General features: G+C 42.8%; 1 protein-coding gene across 1 annotated transcript; it reads left to right on the top strand.

Annotated features, from left to right (window-relative positions):
* Positions 1–8,861: 8,861 nt before the first annotated feature.
* Positions 8,862–9,948, top strand: LOC147887420 (Na-translocating NADH-quinone reductase subunit A). The gene is made up of 3 exons (XM_087394649.1): positions 8,862–9,115; positions 9,258–9,352; positions 9,475–9,948. The coding sequence occupies exons 1-3, from the start codon at positions 9,070–9,072 to the stop codon at positions 9,748–9,750; spliced, it is 417 nt and encodes a 138-aa protein (XP_087250775.1). The 5' UTR covers positions 8,862–9,069; the 3' UTR covers positions 9,751–9,948.
* The last annotated feature ends 9,447 nt before the right edge of the window (positions 9,949–19,395 follow it).

Raw genomic sequence — 19,395 nt, 5'->3', positions numbered from 1 at the left:
AAGCCAGAATTCTCGTAGAACTGGATGCACATCTTAGCCAACATAGATGTCCCAGAAAGAGTAGGGTTTTAGATCACCACCCCAGAGCTCGAGGTTCTGCTGACCCCGGTGGTTCCCCTAAGGATGTTTAACATGCTCAAACCTCGAGAGGTAAGCAAGGAAACCACCATGAGGGTAAAATCAAATCTTCATTGGCTGTCCTACATAGGTGCTAGGACAACTCACCACGAGTTCTCCTCTAACTGGGGAAACAAGGTAAGTGGGGTAACCACCCCCGTCGGCTCTATAAGTACAAGGGAAGAGCCCCCTTCAGGTCCCAAATCCCCTGTATCCAAAGGCAAGGCTAAGGCCAAAAATACCAGCACTCCGGCATAAAAAGAGGAGGAGATTGAGGATAGAGAAGACCTACGGCAAGTACCAACCCACTACAAGGCCTATACTATTCAAGATCGTAAGATCTTATACCAACAGGCCAAAAGATCTCGAGAGGACGGTTGTTCTCAAGGGTATGATGGGCTGGCCCCAGCCAAAGAGGTAAACCTAGCCCTAGAATGGCAGGACCCACAACCCGTATTTGTCATTGATGACCTCACCCCCAAAAAGGACAATGCCTTAATAGCTCTCCTACGGGAATATAAGGACTGCATGGCCTAGAAGTACACAGACATGAAAGGGGTACCTGCCGCAGTAGTGCAACATACAATCCCCATGATGGATGATGCTAGGCCAGTACGGCAATGCCCCTACCCTATGAATCCTAAATACGCACTCATAGTGAGGGAAGAAATCTAGAAACTCATAGATGCAGGATTCATCTATGAGATCGAGCATACGGACTGGGTATCACCCATTGTGATAGTCCTAAAGAAAAATGGAAAAATTAGAGTATGCATGGATTTGAAAAAGGTCAATGCTGCCACGAGATGTGACCACTACCCCTTGCCATTCACGGAACATGTTCTAGAAAGGGTAGCCGGAAAGGAACGTATAGCTCCCTAGATGGATTTCTAGGTTACAACCAAGTATCGATTGCCCCCCAAGATCAACATAAGACTGCCTTCGCAACCGAATGGGGTGTATATGTAGCCAAGGTGATGATATTCGGATTAACCAATGCCCCTGCTACCTTCCAATGTATGATGATTACGGTATTCAAGGAATATCTGAGGGACTTTGTGGAAGCCTTCTTAGATGATGTCTGCATGAACTCGAAATGGGATGACCACCTGAAGTATCTGAGGCTCGTCCTCGAGAAGGGCCGCTTATACCGCATATCCCTCAACCCCCTATCCTTAAGTGCCACTCAAACATGGTGTCATCCTAGGCCACATAGTATCCTAGAATGGAATCTCTACGGACCACAATAAAATCAAACTCATCTTGGAGTTACCGCCCCCCACCAATGCCAAGGGAGTCCAACGATTTACTGGCCATATGGGCTATTACCAGAGATTCATCTTGTTCTATTTGAACATAGCCCGCCCATTATACAAACTCCTAGTATCCTTTGAGTGGACCAAAGAATGCCAAACATCCTTTGAAACCCTCAAACTAGCTCTAGCCACCACACTAGTGTTGAGGTCACTCGATTGGAGTTTAATATTCCATGTCCACATTGATGCCTCTAACTTTGCCATTGGATGTGTGTTAGCCCAACCCGTAGAGCATAATTTAGATTACCTGCCGGTATGCTTTGCAAGCCGTCAATTAAATGAGGCTGAGGTTAACTACACCACCACCGAGAGGGAAGGTCTCGCCATGGTCTATGTAGTAAAGAAACCAATGACGGTCTCGATGTCTGTTGGAGAGTCAGTGATCGAGGAACTCACTTTCTCAACGAAACCATAACAATCCTGATGAGTGAGTTTATGATCATTCATAGGAAGTCAACACCATACTACCCCAGAGCAAATGGCTTGGCCGAGAGCTCCAACAAAACATGTTGTAAGATCATCACATGTACGGTAGAAGCCAGTCGTACTGACTGGGAGCATAAGCTCATAGAGCAGCGCTATGGGCCTATAGGACCTCCTACAAAGTGGCAACACATTGTACCCCCTTCAAGTTAGCCTTTGGGGTAGAGGCAATAATGCCAATGGAGTATGTGGTACCTAGCCTTCGTCTTGTTGTGAAAGAAAGACTCACAAAAAATGCGCTAGCTGAACAGCTAGTCAACCTCGAAAAGTTAGAAGAGACAAGGTTGCGTGCAGCCTACTCTCTCCAGGTAGAAAAGCTCGACGTAAAAAGTGGTTCGACCGCAACCTCAAGAATAATAACCTAGCAGAAGGAGATTTGGCACTCCTATACAATGTCCGCAATACCAAACGTAAGCTTATGTATCGAGGTATGGGTCCTTACTACGTAGTCGAGATCACTCCCCAGGGGTCATGCCAAATAGCCACCCTGGATGGAGCAGAAATGGATGGCTACTTAAACAGGATTAAATCAAAAAGATACTATGGGCCTCTCACTCTCTCCACCCTTCAAGTTGTGCATAGAGAAAAAGAACTCAAGGCAGAGGTGGCCAAGATGAAGCGCCAGGCCATCGAGGAAGCCGAAATTCGTAATGCTAAGCTCCAACGGTGTAGGCAAATGACCTTGCTTTAGGCAACGATTGAACAAATGCAACTAACGGATGAGCTGATAGTAGAGCCAGCCAGGTTGCTTGTTCAATTGTAGGTTCTGCGCATGCGCATCAGAGCACTCATGGACCCAGGAGCGAGCCACAACCTCCTCTCCCGAGAGGTATGGGAAAAGCTACAGGTACCCCTAGCCCTCACCGTCGCTTCAATAAGAGCTATAAACGGCCAACTTCTACAAACTTTGGGTTATGTAAATCTAAGTCTAATGGTTGTTCGCCAAGCTGTGGATATACGCTTTTATGTTCTCCCTATAGAAGCAATTGAAGAACAGATTATATTAGGAAGAACCTGGTGTCACGCCATCAACCTGGGGATGAAACACTTGAAGGTAATGGCAAACGTACCCCCTCCAATGGCACCGTCCTAATCATGAAAGCAAGGGTCCGTCCCATAGGTAGACTCACGAAAGTTCGCTTCTCCCAAGAAGACGGACCACGTAGCAACAACGAAGTCCGACACAAATGTGCCCCTGGCATCCAAGGTAAAAAACAAACTGGACACGTACTCTACATGGCTCCTTACATGCTATGCCATAGTACAGCGCCTGCCTTCACCACATTCATCATAATCATCACGTCCAGGCCCAGGTGAGTGAGTACGATAGGCATCTCACCCGACACAATCGCAACCCACTAGTCCCTGCCAAACATAGTGCACGCACACACACGGTCAGCGCCAAGTGATTAGAATCCATTTTTGCATTTTTTACGTGTGTTCATAATCTTGCATGCTGACCTCACTATCACATTCGCACCGCACAAGTGCACTCTACTCAATCACCCTTCTTAAAGCTGGAGAAATTTTGGTGCTACTACCGTAGCGCACCCATCGATCGTCGTGTCCACCCACTCTACATGCCCATGGAACACTGATGGATTTGGGCAACATTCAGAGAGCTCCAACAGAAGGACCCAAATGTGTTGTACAATTTTCCTAAGTACAACTTCCCCAAAGAAATGACTCAAGAGGGATTTTGCTTCCACCTCTAGTGATTCAATGACACATATGGCTCAGTGCCAGATCCTGCCATCATCGTTGCCATCCATTTCAACCACCTCCTCCTCTTACTCCTCCGCAATCTTCCCACCCACAGTTGCCCCATCGACAACCGCATCCACAATCTGAACAACCAGATTGTCTTCAACCTCAACGTCAGTCCGATTCAATTCCAGGACCTCCGCCTCTACCTCCGTGTTCGCAATCTCCACAGGCATCACCTCCGCACTTATGAGGATACGCATGCCACACATTTTTGGAAGTACCACACATATTCGCCTCATGTCATGACAACTGGACTGCTATGCCATCCTACAGTCCATCCTCACCACCAACCTCCTCCAACGCGGCTGAGGATCAGCAATAGGAAAGGGGGCATGTTAACATCCACAGAGTACAGCCGTCGAATGCAGGGTAATCAGTGAGTAAAGGTGACCAGGCCAAATGATCTACTTCTCAAACTCAGGGAATTTGATCCCCAACTACCCAAAGTTTGCTCTAAAGTCTAAGGATTCAAGGATTCCAGGCACAGGTTGTATGTTCCAGCTACCCCCAGGACCAAGGAGATGCACATTTCAGGTCCACCTCCATGGAAGTACAAGGAGTGTAAGCAACGTGCACTTTTCAGCTCCACATCCACGAAAATAGCCACGCCAATGAAAATAGCCATGAAAGGTGTACAGCTCAAACTCAGGGAGTTTGATCCCCAAATATCTCGAGGCAGGGTTACCGTTGAGTGTCTCACGGAAGTTAAGCCTCACCACTCTAGGTTTTGAGCCGCATTCATGGGGTTCAAACCACAAATAGGTTAAGGTTGAGGGCACTCAGGGAAAATATTGAGAAAGTTAAGAGTCTCTCCACATGGAGCCCATAGGGACCCTCTTTTCCATATGTCGACTCCTCCTTATTCCACATGGGAATTTTAGAAGGATTCCTCTTGACTCCACACTCCTCCGCATGCCTTCCACACGCTTGGCATGTGGCCTCTCTTATATTATTGGAACACATGGACATGAGCCCACCTCTTTATATGACTCACTCTGCCTATTTTCTAAAAATCCCATAATATCCACAAGTGCTATTTGGGAACTGGTTAGGACCACCTCCTAATTCCAGGCTTGTCCCAAGCACTCTAATATGGTTAACACAAGCGCTATTTCTGCTAGTAGTAGGGAGAAATGGTAAGAATAGCAATATGCCTTGGCACCCTACGCACCCAAGAGCCCTTGGTTGTAAAGAGAGAGAGAGTGCTAAAAATGAAAAGGGTTGGCCCTCCCTTCAAAAGGTGACTTGTATAAAAGGCCAAATGGTTGACTTTGGTCTTCATTGTTGTTTGCACCAAGTTGAATACAAGCTCGCTCTTCTCCTCTAAGAGAGTGTTTTGGGTGTTCTCTTGTTTCCTTCATAGTGCCCTTGTGGTTGTCACTCTATCCCCCTTCACTCCCTTCTCCTCTTCTCCTCTAAGAGAGTGTTTTGGGTGTTCTCTTGTTTCCTTCACAGTGCCCTTGTGGTTGTCACTCTATCCCCCTTCACTCCCTTCTCCTCTTCTCCTCTAAGAGAGTGTTTTGGGTGTTATCTTGTTTCCTTCATAGTGCCCTTGTGGTTGTCACTCTATCCCCCTTCACTCCCTTCTCCCCCTTCCCCTCCTTCTCCCTCCTTCTCCCTCCCTTCTCCCTCTCCACTCCCCTCTTCCTCTTCCCTCTCTCTTGCGTGAAACCACATTGCAACAATCTGGAGGCCGCTTGCGTGACACTTGCAGAGACTGCAGATCTATCTTCACCAACAGTTCAAATTTCACTTGATACAGCCAGTGTTTTGCAGTTGATTCAGTCAGTGATTTCATAGACACTTTGAGTACATTTCTTGCACCATGTCTATGACTAGCAACCTCAATTTGGAGGCATCTACTAGGGTAGACAACTCCAATTATGGCACATGGAAATACCCAATGGAGACCATTCTTGTACTTCAAGACAAATGGTAATATGTCGATGGGTCTACACCTAGACCATTGGATGATCCAGCCAGCAGTAGCTCTACTCCACTTGTTGCCACAACACCAGTAGTAGGATCTACAATGAGATCTATAGCTACACCTACTGCACAAGTATCTGCACCTGTAGCAGATCCTGCCATTGCCCAAGCATAGGAAGAGTGAGACAAGAAAGACAAATGTGCATATCATTTGATCAAGCAAAATGTGCAAGATGTCATGCTAGGACAGCTCAACAAAGTCAAGACATCAAAAGAAGCATTTGATATCTTTGCAGCTCTTTATGAGTCTAAGAACACTTCTAGTAATCTCACACTGAGAAACCAAATCAATTAAAGTTTTGGCAACATCAGTGAAATCGGTCATGCTTACGTACTCAAGATCAAGGATTACAATAGTCAACGTGCAGCAACAGGAGAGACCATGAATCTCAGAGAAATGGTCAAGTCGAGACGGATACGAGAATCTAGTCCAAAGAAATGCCATTCAGCGGGGCAAATTTTGACATTGGAAGAACTACAATAAGTTTTACTTGGTGACAAACTACAGTCACTTTTACTTGGTGAAGAACTTAAGACTCAAGCTATTCACACACACAAAGGTCATTCCAATGATCAAGCATTCACAGGTTCAGATAGAAGCAAAGGCAAAGGTAGAGGCAGAGGAAGATCATTTAAGCAAAGTAGTCATCAACAACAATAAAGTCAGCATCAAATTCAGAATCAGCATCAGCATCATCCTCAGCACCATCAGCATTAGCAAAGAGAAAATCATTCCAACAGGGGGCAGATTCCAAGGACGAGGGAATCCGTCCACCAATGTGTCAAAAATTCAGTGCAATTATTGTCATAAGTTTGGACACTATGACAGAGATTGCCGCAAAAGTAGTACGGGTCCAATCCAGCAGCAATCGAGGTAATTTTCGAGGAAGAGGAAATCATTGCGGTGGACACTCCAGTCATAGTCATTATGCCAGTGAACCTGAGAATATTTTCCTTGCAAGTGAGGATATGTTGCAATTCAAAAGGGGAATGCAATTATCAAGTCGATCAAGCAGATCAATATCCTTGGTACATCTACAGCGGTGCATCATCTCATATGGCAAAGCATCAGGAATGGTTCATAGAGATGAAACCATTAGAAGGACAGAAGAACGTTATCTACACTGCAGATAACACACCAAATCTAGCTCAATTTCATTGGTACGAAAGGATTGGTGAAAGGTGTACTCTATGTTCTGAAGCTCAACAAGAACTCTTGTCTAGTTGGGCAAATGACGGCACACAACTATCGAGTCATCGTTGATGGAGATGAATGCACGATCAGAGACAAATCTAGAGGATATTAGCTAGTAGGAAAAGCAGTCAAGGAAGGACGATTGTTTAGAATGGTAGCTTCAGTACCAGATTTGCATGCCATGTCAACTCAACCGCAGCAGATGCCACTTTCCAAAAACTGGCACAAGAGATATGCACATGTCAATTTCAAAAGCTTGATAGAGCTAAGAAATCAGAATATGGCAACTGGAATTCTGAAACTTCAGTTTCTTCGAAAAGTTTGCGAAGCATGCTGCTTTAGTAAACAAAAGCGAACCAGGCTGAAGCACCTCTCGAGCACGAGGCATTCTTGATTTGATACACATAGATGTATGGGGTCATGCCCAGACCCGCAACATCAATGGTTCACTTTACTACTTGACTTTCATCGACGACTATAATAGAGATTGTTGGGTCTACTTTCTGAAAGAGAAATCTGAAGTCTTTTTCATATTTCAAGAATTCAAATCCATGGTTGAAAACCAGACAGGCAGAAAGATCAAAGTCATGAGATTAGGCAGAGGAGGTGAATACATGTCTTCAGCATTAATGAACTTTTGCAGAAGTAAAGGCAATGGAAGAAAATTCACATGTGTAGATATAGTCCTCAATAGAATGCAAGAGCGGAAAGGAAGAATGGGACTTTAGCAGACAGTGCTAGAGCAATGCTCAGTGAGAAGCTTCTTCCAAATCAGTATTAGGTAAAAGCCATCGCCACTGCAAACTACTTAATCAGCCATTAGTACCACCTCTGCTCGAATACGCACTTCCCATACGAAACAAGCAAATGTAATTATTCCAGCTCCAGCGCAGCAGGATCTTCCTAAAGGTATTCCTTGATCTTCCAGTGTTTGTTTGCTTTTTTTTTAGTCTTGGCCACTCGCTTTCCCACATCCTTGCTCTATTCTAGCTCTGTTTCGAAATTGGTGCTGCATTGTCTTGCCTCCCACATCCTTGCTCTATTCTAGCTCTGTTCCGAAATTGGTGTTGAGGTTTCTCACCTCCTACTCCTAAGCTTCCACCTTTTGCATTCATGTTTTTACAAAGTTTGTCAATCTCTTCACGTACTTCTTCCATGTTCTCTGAAACCTCTCGACTCCCACTGTCTCCACGCATGCAAGTCACAACACCGTTACTGTCTCCGAATGTAGCTTCTGTGGATCTATAGCAGAAGCATCTCTTCACAACGAAAACCAAGCAAGGGGATTGCCTCCACATAGCGTTCTTTGGTGGTTTTGTTTGCTTGTTTGAGATAGTGCATCACGTCTTATTATCGTCAAATTTTCCCTGTTTAGGCAAAACGCAACCAAGCTTTTTCATCACCGTATAACTTTTTGTTTTTTGTAAAACTAGATCCTTTTATGGAAGACGTCCATGCTCTTGTAGAGAAAGGGTTTATTTCAATATCTGGTGAGTGCAAAATAAAACCCACCTCGCCTGCTCCAGTTTCGACTATCCATGTTCCTCTTCTCCTCTCGCCCACCAACACAACGAAAAAATATGGGTCCTTGTTGAAGAATTCACCCATCCAGAAAAGTGGCAAGAAAACTTTGAAGAGTGTTTTCCATGCCACTACAGAGCAGGATTATGTTGAAGGTGATTTTTTTTTCTTGCACTTTGAGCCAATGCATCGTACAACCACCACAGTGTTAAGAAATACTCACACTTTTCTTTTGGCCAATTTGAAAAGAGGTACACAACAAAGGGTGTCTTTTGACTATGCGATGCAAGATGAGTGAACCTAATAAAAAAAGGTTGCTCAAAAGGGGGCCGTTGAGCAAACCCTAAAGATTGGGGGGGGATCCAACGGTCGAAAAAGGGGGGAAGCCTCAATAATAAATATACACAAGCACTGGTAAAAGTTGTTAAGGCCATAATACTAATCTTATCTATGATACCACGATTAGATGTGAAGCTCTCTTTCAAAAGCTTTTTTCTTCTTTGTTTTCATCAGCTTCTTCATCATCTTCATCATCTTCTTCGTGTAGATCAGATTGTGGAGCTCGTAAATCCAGTCGATTTCTTTGCTTTTCCATCCATCCAGATCTGTTTTTGTCGGGCGTGCCTCTCCGGACCGCCCCTGCATCGAACCCCATGAGCTTCGTCTCCGTCGTTGGACGCTATGAATCCCGCTCAGCTGCCTGATTCCCCTGACGAACAAGAGTGGGGTGCGTTCCCTCCCCTCTGCTTCTGATTCGCTTTGCCATTTATCTGGCCATGTCTGCTTCATACTTTCTGCTGCTTCTCTAAGTTCACTCTCTCGATTTCACCTTGCTAACTGCTGTTTTTTATATGCCTCTGGGGTTTCAGACGCTGACGGCTTTGAGATTCCTAGCTTAAAAACGGAGAAGCCTGAGGTCACGAAAGAAGAAGTAAACGGGGCGAAAAAGTTTACATTCCGGAAGGTACGTAAACAGATTCCTTTGCGATTGCTTCATATGTGCAGGCCGACGTTTGGAGGGGTTATAAATGGGAAATGGGTTGGAAGTCGTTTGAACCGTCTGGTCGTTTCGTCCTCTCTGTACAGGGCAAAACTGAAACGGAGAATATATACCTAGGGCCTCATGGAGCGCCTCCCTCTCAGGTGAAACAGCAGGATTTCAACCTTGGTGGGAAAAAGATTCGGCGCAAGCAGAAGTTAAAAGAAGCCGATAAGGAATTGATTCTGGCAGGTCGCGAGAACAAGGTGGATGTTATTCGGGATCTCATGGGAAACAAGGGAACTGAGCCAAACGCTGAAGGAACCCAAAGTGATTGGCTTGATCCACACTGTCACGAAAGTCAATTTGAGCGATTCAACTAAAGCGGTCTTTGGGGTTTACGGATTACGCAGGCACAAATTGGCGGACACAGCATCATGTTATTTTGTATTTGTATTTTGTTTTAGTGTTGATTTGTCATATAGGCAGTCCAAACCCACTGTTCAAGAAAGACCATGACGATAAATGGCTTGTATTTGCGAAAATGTCTCCTATTAAATTTATCCCGACTTGGAATGCTGCTCGGTCTCTTTCTACATGTTATTTTCCTCTAAGGGTAAGTGGTCTTTGTTACATAGTTAGCACTGCTTGGCAAGTCTGAGTTGCTACTGAGACGCTCCTTCATTTTTTTTGTAAAAAGTGGTTTCCCTAGTGATCCTGTATATTAGGTACATCAGTGTGTAGCTACATCTCCTCCCTTTTTTTTTTGTCTAGTCACCAGCGTTCCCATGCTTCCCTGCTTGTCCTTTTTCTCTGTAACTCTGTTATATTATTTTCCCAGTCTGTCCTCTTAATTTTTCTCTTGTTTTTATCCTTTACTTGCAACTCAAATATGTTGGCTCGTTGATTTTTCCCTTGTTCTTGTATCCTTTACTTGCAGCAACATAAAATTTTCATCGACTCGTAGTATCTTGAAAAAGATAGAGCCTGATGGTATTATCAGGGTTTCCTTTGTACGCTTGCATGTTTGCACTTCCATATTTGTTTCGAAGTCTGACTTTTTTTTGTGGAGGTGAAACATTGAGTTGCATTTGAACTCTAGATATTGGTTCGTTGATTTTTTGGGTCAATAAGTGGGATTCTCAGCATATAGTCTGGAATATGACATGCCGTTTATACTTCAAAGCTTGGCAAAATATGTTATTCTACGTGGTAGGTTCAGCATATAGCTTGAGGCTTGGTTGGTATCCTGAAGTTTTGTGAGGCTTATTTTCAGGAAGTGGGATATCTGTATTATCCCTGTATTCGCTAATATGGCTCCTGCGACTCCTTGATTTCTTGGTAAATAAAAATTTCCGTAGTTCTTGGTAAGAAGTCTATTCCTCAGTCTTGCGTATGTATCTACATTGCCTCCCTCCAATTTTTCTTGGTGCCAGCTCTCTTCCTTCTTGTTTTTTTGTGTGCGCAACTTCCTTATATGTTCCCTACGTTGTCTTAGTTTTTCTTTCCTCATTTCAATTACTTGCTTCTCCTTTTTAAAATTCCCTCTGCAACTCAAATAACTAGTGTGCTTTATTTTTCTTAGGTGAGTGGTTTAGGCACATATGTTAACTACATTGCCTCCCTCCATTTTTTCCTGGTGCCAACTCTCTTAAACTTGCCTTCTGTCCCCCCCCCCGCCCCCCTCCCCCCTCTACAACTATATTATATGTATTTTCCATCTGTTGTCTTAATTTTTCTGTCCTCATTTCATGTACTGTACTGGTTTTTTCCTTTTGTCAAATCTCTCCGCCACTCAAATAAATAGTTTGATGGATTTCTCTTCAATGATGGTAGGCAGAGCTGGACGTTGTTTAGGCACAGACCTTTTTCTGTTCCACACGTTTTCCTTAGTCTAACATTTGTTTTTGACGTATGTGACTTACATCTTGGGGATATAGCCTAGCCTACTAGCCTAGACGTTGGTCTTCGGTTGGTCTTCGAATCTCGGGGGCCGATAGTTCTCTCTTTTTGTGGTCATGATACGAACCTGACTCTATGTCCCTTGGAAAACCACAACTCAACTGATTACTTGTTTGTTTCCTAGTTTGTAATGACTCTATGTCCCTTGGAAAACCACAACTCAACTGGTTACTTGTTTGTTTCCTAGTTTGTAATGAATTTATCCCCTCCCTCCCTCATGGTCTCACAATCCACTTTGTCTTCCATTCTGAGAATGTGTCGAAGGCATGACTTCTTGAGCAAATGTTGTAAATCCACGCTATCTGCGTCCCTTGGAAAACCACAACTCAATTGATCACTAGTTTGCTTCCTAGTTTGTAGTGAATTCATCCCCTCCCTCATGGTCTCACAATCCACTTAGTCCTCCATTTTGTGAATGTGTCTAAGGCATGACTTCTTGGGCAAATGTAAATCCACGCCATCTATGTCCCTTGGAAAACCTCAACTCAAATGATTACTAATTTGTTTCCTAGTTTGTAATGAATTCATCCCCTCCCCCATGGTCTCACAATCCACTTTCTCCTCCATTTCGTGAATGTGTTTTAAGGCTTGACTTCTTGGGCAAATGTAAATCCATGCCATCCAATTGAAGTCGATAAACGCGAGGAACATTGCTCTTATTGTGTGACTTCATAGGCTTGCAAAGCCCACAAATGGCCATGTTGAACCAACAACAATGATTTTGTGCTTGGACTCTATTGGAAATGTAAATCCATGCCATTCGATTGAAGTCTATGCACGTGAGGAACATTGCTCTTATTGTGCGACTTCATAGGCTTGCAAAGCCCACAAATGGCCATGTTGAACCAACAACAATGATTTTGTGCTTGGACTCTTGCAAAGCCCACAAATGGCCATGTTGAACCAACAACAATGATTTTGTGCTTGGACTCTATTGAAATGGAGGAGTTGAAGATCATAACCTTGGTTTTACCCAACACTTGTTAGCACCCATAAGTGGATGCAATGGGGGAGGATTAGAAAGGGAGGCAGAAACTGGTTTGCCTCATGGCCAGTATATATACTTACCTATTATAATAGATTTAGGGTAGCAAAAAGGCCACTTTGGCCAGTCTTGAAGGCTACAAGAGACGTTGGAGAGAGGGCTCAATGATAGTTAGTATAAGTAGGACTTCGTTAGCAAGAGATCACTACACAAACAACTAGGATGGGCTGTTGTAACGCCAATGCAAAACTACATATATATATATATACATGCAATTAACATGAAATTGATATGTAAAGTTTGGACATATAGGCTAGTTGGCATTCCATTTGGTAGGTTTATAGAGCCTTGGATCTAGGTTGGCGGTACACTCAGGTAATCAAACTCATCGGTTGGAGTGGCTTAATCTCAAATAGATTAGCTATTTGGGGGTATATACAATCCTATATAAGGTGGAGGTTCCATGTAACATTTGTGCTTAGAGGAGTGCATATCAATGGGCACATACGTAAAGTTTGGATATATAGGCTAGTTGGCATGCCATCTCTCAGGTTTATAGAGGCCTTGGATCTAGGTTGGCATTACACTCGGGTAAACAAACTCGTCGGCTGGAGTGGCCTAACCTCAAATAGATTAGCTATTTGGGGGGTATATACAAATCCTATACAAGGAGGTTGTTCCATGTAACATTTGTGCTTAGAGGAGTGAATATTAATGGGCACCCCTAGTCATCACATTGAAGGAGTTCTTGTAGCACCTACGCATATAGGAGAGCATAAGGGGTGCATTGAGGGGAGCTTTTTTTATAGTGAACGATTGACTCTCATTTGAAAAATAGCCCCTTAAGGGACCATGGTCTTAGCGTACCCCCCAAGAGCTGGACCATAGTGAGTTGGAACATGCATGGTCTCCACAATCGTGCATGGCAGCAACCACACTAACCTACTTCTAAGGGTGTAGCGAAGGGAACCATCATTTTGTATAGCTTTACATCTATATTCTCTTTCGGATTTGTGTTGACCTCTTTACAATTCAATGAGCACATGCATTGAGTTGTGTCTTTTACATTACTAGCGTGTTAATTTCTTGTGTTCTTGTGGCGGTCCTTCTTCTCTAATGAGGGGAGTTGGCCCAAAGCAAGCAACTACTACATCTTCTTTTGCCTACTTGGTATCAGAGCCCAAGGTTTTCCAAGCTCAAGGGATTGAAGATTGAGACTTAAGGATGGTGCCCTTGCTAAGAATTCTAGAAGGAGCTTCCACATCTAGCTGTGTTTGTTTGTCTTGCATTATCTACTTTAGGTTTCTTGCATATAGGGCAACAAGGCAGATACTTCAGGTCATGTACACCCTTAACAACATTGAACAACTCACTCATACCAAACTTTGGTGAGGCTGGAAAATTTGATGTCAAATATCTAATCTAGAAGTAAAATTTTGGAGCCATTTGGTAGTGCGGAGATATGGATGGTGACTAATCTAGTTTGGCTTTACATCTATCTTCTCTTTCCGATTTGTGTTGACCTCTTTACAATTCAGTGAACATACATGCATTGAGTTGTGTCTTTTACATTACTATCTTATGTTAATTTCTTGTATTCTTGTGGCGGTACATCTTCTATCACGAGGGGGCCCAGAGCAAGCAACTACCCCATCTTTTTTCTACATGGTATCAAAGCCCACGGTTTCCATTTAGGGATAGCATTTGCTCATGATTTCCAAGCGCAAGGGATTGAAGATTGAGACCTTTTTAAAACCCAAGGATGGTGTCTTTGCTAAGAAGGAAGGAGCTTCCACATCTAGGTGCATTTGTTTGTCTTGCATTACCTACTTTAGGTTTCTTGCATATAGGGCAAGGCACATACTTCATGAAGGTCATGTACACCCACCCTTACAATGTTGAACAACTCACTCATACCAAACTCTGCTGAGGCTGGAAAGTTCGATGCTCTAATATCCAATCTAGATGTAAAATTTTGGAGCCATTTGGTAGCGAGGAGATATGGACGGTCACTAAAGGAACACATCCAGAGCCTATCGATGTGGTAAATTTTCCATGGGTATAGTCATAATGCCAGCAAATCTAGGTAAGGTGAAAGAGTAGGAACTGAGAATGCAATTGCTCTTTCTATGATAATCGAGATGATTGCGGATGTCATGAGTTTAAATTGAAGCATCTACAACAAATGAATCACGGCAGATCTTGAAGGACCTCTATGAGACCAAGAATATAGGAAGATTAACATGCTCCAAAATCGATTTTTCGGTGTGGGAAGGTGAGCCAAAATGCCTGCCTCGTTAAACTGACGATTCTCAGAGATCATTTTTCAAAAAGTTGGTCTAAAAGGGGGACAATAACTAGTATAATTTGGAAGCTTTAGAGGGTTGATGTTGCATCTCATAGCTAGAGAATGAATGAGGCCAACCATGTTTGAAGAACTAGGCCCATTGTTGCTTTAGGAGGAGGCTCAAATTAAGCCGTATGATGATCCAAGCATAGAAGTATAGGCTTTCATGGGGCCAAGGACAAGTTTGGCAAAGGAAATCAATAAAAGAAGAAGCATTCCCAGAATGACAAGGATTCCAAAGAAGTTGAAGGTAAGAAAATAAAAACCAAAACATGCTTATATTGTGACAAGCCATGACACGTGTGAAGGATTACAAGCAGAAGATGGCTAATGAAGTGAAGAAGGACAAGTGAAAGTCAATAGAGTTAGATAACATGACAAATGTGATAGTTGATCAACTTCTTGATCAGCTTCTCTTAGTGGTTGCTCCTAGCATCCTTGAGATATAGTTTGCAAAACGACACATGACAATGTGCATGCGGGACATTGGATTTTGAGGTGGAAGATAGTAGATGGTGCTTAGTTAGATGACTTGAGGATGAGGCTAGTACCACGGGATGAAAACGGGCACTTCAAGCTCAACGTGGGTAGTTCGAAACCACATAGTTGCACGATGATGGAGTGTACTTTTGAGAGGTGCTTAGCTTACGTCGATGACAAGTGATAATATGAGTTTCTAGGGTATGTGATGTCAATTTATTTTGATGAAGACTTTAGCATTTTGGTTTGGGGTGACTGTTTGGATAGGACTCTCTCAATTCATAGGAATATGGAGACTGAAAGCCTTCCGAGTGGATAGAGGGGGGGTTCTTGGTGCTTAGTTAGATGACTTGAGGATGAGGCTAGTACCATGGGATGAAAACAGGCACTTCAAGTTCAACATGGGTAGTTCGAAATCACATAGCTGTTGGATGATGGAGGGTACTTTTGAGAGGTGCTCAGCTTACTTCAATGACAAGTGATTATATGAGTTTTTAGGGTATGTGATGTCAATTTATTTTAGTGAATACTTTAGCATTTTGTTTTGGGGTGACTGTTTGGATAGGACTCTCTCAATTCATAGGAATATGGAGATTAAAAGCCTTTTGAGTGGATAGAGGGGGGGTTCTCACTGTGGAGGCATTCGGTGCATGACCTTATATAAGATTTCCATTGAGGTTAGTAGTTTAGATCTAAGGATTTTGGAACTTTGACTAGTATAGGTGGATCAGGAGGCTTCACCATGGTTTCCCAGTTGCATTATGTTGCAAGGTACCAAACTAGTTGAAATGTTTCAAGTGGAGATGGCTAATCCAAAGGTTTGGAGGAGCATGTGTATACCTACTCTATATCAAGAGGTATTTCATGGATCAATTTATGAGTTATGTCAATTCAAAGGCATATTGAAATAGACATGGGAGACTTGGTGCTTTATGGAATTTAGAGTGTTCCCTGCCCATGAGGGAAATGATTGAGTGGACATGTTCTTAGTACCTACCTGCTTGGAGCTGACATGTTCATGATCAAGATTAATGGTGCCAAAGATGAATGGTGCTATATGTATGGAACTTGCATTTCATGGTGGATTGTATGCTTGGAGCCGGACCCGATGTAGTAGCAATTGTAGAGTCAGGGACTCAAATTTGGAGACACCTTCAAATTGTTCTAGAGAGCTTCTCCAAGGGAGCTAATGGAGAATCTACATTCACATCTACTGCCCTCTTTATGCTCAATAAGCACATGCATTGATTTGTGTCTTTCACATCAGTTACACTCATAGGGTAAATCTTTTTCTATGAGAGAAGCTCACCAAAAGTAAACATGTTTACTATGCTTTTGTAGAGATTTGTGGTCACTGTCGAGAGGAAATCCCGATGTCATGCATGCCCAACAGACTTCTTGACTACCTACTACAAATGGGGAAAGCCCACTGTCCAATAGTCCTTATCTTTACATGTCTTTGAGGACTAAATATTCAACATGGTTGAACCTCTCATGCCACAAGCTTGAGTCATCTCTGTTGTCCCACGTCATCAACACATTGATCTTGTATAGGATTTGTTCTCTATTTTTTTGACAATCCTTTCCTATGGATTTGGACTAAATGAGGACATCCCATCTCTTGCAAGTAGATTCTTGCACTGATCTAGACATAAGATACCACAATTGATACCCTCATACTCTCTCCATGTGACACCTCAATTGGTACTCTTGCATTGTACCCAATTACCATATTAATCATAAATCATGAAAAAGGAAAGGAATGAAATCAAAATAAAGAGATGATGTGATGTGGCATTGGGTCCAATGTGCCCCCTCTAGATGGTGACTCTATCTTCCCATACAAAGCATTTATAATTGTTTATTCCAAAAAGCATGATTCAATAATACCTTGTCCACAATAGGAGGGTTTTAAACATAGCTCCACAAGGTCAAAATGTCAAAAGGATTAATATTATCTCATCCAAGATTCTCTCATCTAAAAAGGCTTAATATTATCTCATACAAGATTAATGAAATAAATTAGCCCACACCTTAATAACACAAAGATACGAGTAAGGAAATGCATGTCTTCTTCTTCATGAAAGAGGAAGGTGTATTGGTATAATGCAACCTACATTGTTCCAGCAAGCGAGGACACTATTGCCATCTTCAAAGCACTCAACAGTTGTAACTTCAAGACATGGAGAGGCCAAGGTTAAGTACACTATTGTAGAATAAGAATGGCTAGATGTGGTGTATGTGGTAAGAGAATTCCATCATTACCTTCTAGCAAACAAATTTATGTTTTTTTCTAGGCCACCAAGCCTTGTTACATCTGGCCCACAAACCATGTTACCAAACACAAGGTGGATGTTGATCCTCCTAGAATTTGACTTCATAGTTGTTGTGCACAAGGGCTCCAATCATGTGCTAGTGGCTGATCACCTCTCATGAGTACCAAATGGAGAGCTAATCACTAAAGTAGATGACAAGCTTCTAGATGCCCAGTTATTCCAATTTGACTTTGTACTAGAATGGTAATAAATCACTACCGAGTAGATGGGATTCCAAGAGACCTCTCCCTTTATAAGAAAAGGGCTTGCAAGAAAATGATGCATGCAACCCTATGCCAATTAATGGGAGAAGATGGCATTTTAAGAAGATGTGTCCATGAGGATAAATTCATGAATGTGCCTGAAGAAAAATATTATTTGGGAATTGCAAGAGGATATTTTGCAAATCCAAAACCACAACCTGCAAAGTTGTTCAGGCAAGAATTTGGTGGCCTAGTCTCTTTTGGAATGTTGCTTAGTTTCTTGAATGATGTGATGAACTAAGGGCTATTGTACCCATCAAAAGGACCATTCACTGAGCCCCATCTTGTTCAACCAACCATTTGAGAAATCAAGTAGACTTTAGCCTCATAGAGATTGAAGCTGATGAAGAATTAAAAATAGCTCTTGCTCAAGTTTGGTCTCATCTATAAGTACTAGGACTTAACGCCCAAGCACCAACTTTAGTCTGGTCACATCCTCTTCCCCTTTGAGATGTGGAAACACATCCAACAAGTACCTCTAAGACCCACAACTTGAAAGATGATGTCAATTATTGGTCGTCATCAAATATAAAGGTCTATTATGATAAATGTATCTATTGGGAACCATACATTGCTTTGGAAATATTTGTACCCATTACATGTATGGTAATGACACAATTGGTGTGGACATGGATTGAATCCACCTTGTGCACCATCGATTGGGACAAAAGGACAGCCACCACAAAACTACCTCAATGATTAGTGACCATGCTATTCTTAGAAGAGGCCAAGAATGATAAGGAGGCCAAGGTAGGGCTATCACACCACTTTTGTTCACTTTAGTACCAACAAGTATGCGGTACCAGACCTCTTAAAAAGGGTTTGTGCACTGGACACGGGAAGAAAGATGGACCCAAGGACATATAGTTCCAAAAGGATTTGCCAACCGTTAAATGGGAAGAAAGGTGGAACCAAGGATATATGTCTTGAAGCAGTAGGACTCAAAAGAAGAAGCCTTCCAAGGCCACCCACTGTTAGAAATGGGTTAGAAAAGATACATTAAGGGCTCAAAACTAGTATGGATGCAAGCTATATGGATGGGTCCATTGACATGTCAACCTCTATGGAATCCACACCTCCATGAACTCATAAATCTAAATCCATAGAGAAGAAGGCATGGCAGCCAAAACAAGTACCATCTCCCAAGCCACATGCTAGACAAGAATGTAGGCCACCTATTAAAGACACAAAGCTGAATGGAACAACTAAGAAAGTAGCCACACAAGAAACTACTTGGCTTGACAAAGGCAAAGCTCCCTTCCATGTTGAGATGCTATAGCTCGCTGATCCAAGGATAGGGTGTTCCCATAAGAACTCTCCTTAGCATCAATTAAAGCAATGGTAGTCATGATAAGCCAAAATTAGAGAGCCACAAGAACCTATCCAAAACAAAGAGACGTAACTACAAGAACTTGCTTGGGTTGTCATCTATGAGTTCTCAAGAAATATGCTTTATTCTCATGCCATGTCGAGATGCCATGCATTGGCGAGTGCTACAAGGATAGGATGCACCCACAAAAACCTACTCTAACATCAAATGAAGCATGGACAAGCCACAACAACACACATTGTATAAATCCTTTATCCTGCATCTACACAAACAATCACAACCATCTCAAGAAAGCATAGGCCATGTCCTACTGTGTGCTATCTCCTCTGATGTTTGAGTACTTGTA

The sequence above is a fragment of the Dipteris shenzhenensis genome, chromosome 23 (genome assembly GCF_047967505.1).
Source record: "Dipteris shenzhenensis isolate YYH24624 ecotype China chromosome 23, Dip_SZ_1.0, whole genome shotgun sequence".
Lineage (NCBI taxonomy): Eukaryota > Viridiplantae > Streptophyta > Polypodiopsida > Gleicheniales > Dipteridaceae > Dipteris > Dipteris shenzhenensis.
Note: the sequence above shows the minus strand (reverse complement) of the source record. Positions and strands in the feature narration are given on the sequence as shown.

Coding starts and splice junctions, on each gene's coding strand:
- LOC147887420 (XM_087394649.1), top strand. CDS start 9,070: ATGAATCCCGCTCAGCTGCCTGATTCCCCTGACGAACAAGAGTGGG. Junction 9,116..9,257: donor CCCTGACGAACAAGAGTGGG/GTGCGTTCCCTC, acceptor CTGGGGTTTCAG/ACGCTGACGGCTTTGAGATT. Junction 9,353..9,474: donor AAAAGTTTACATTCCGGAAG/GTACGTAAACAG, acceptor CTCTCTGTACAG/GGCAAAACTGAAACGGAGAA.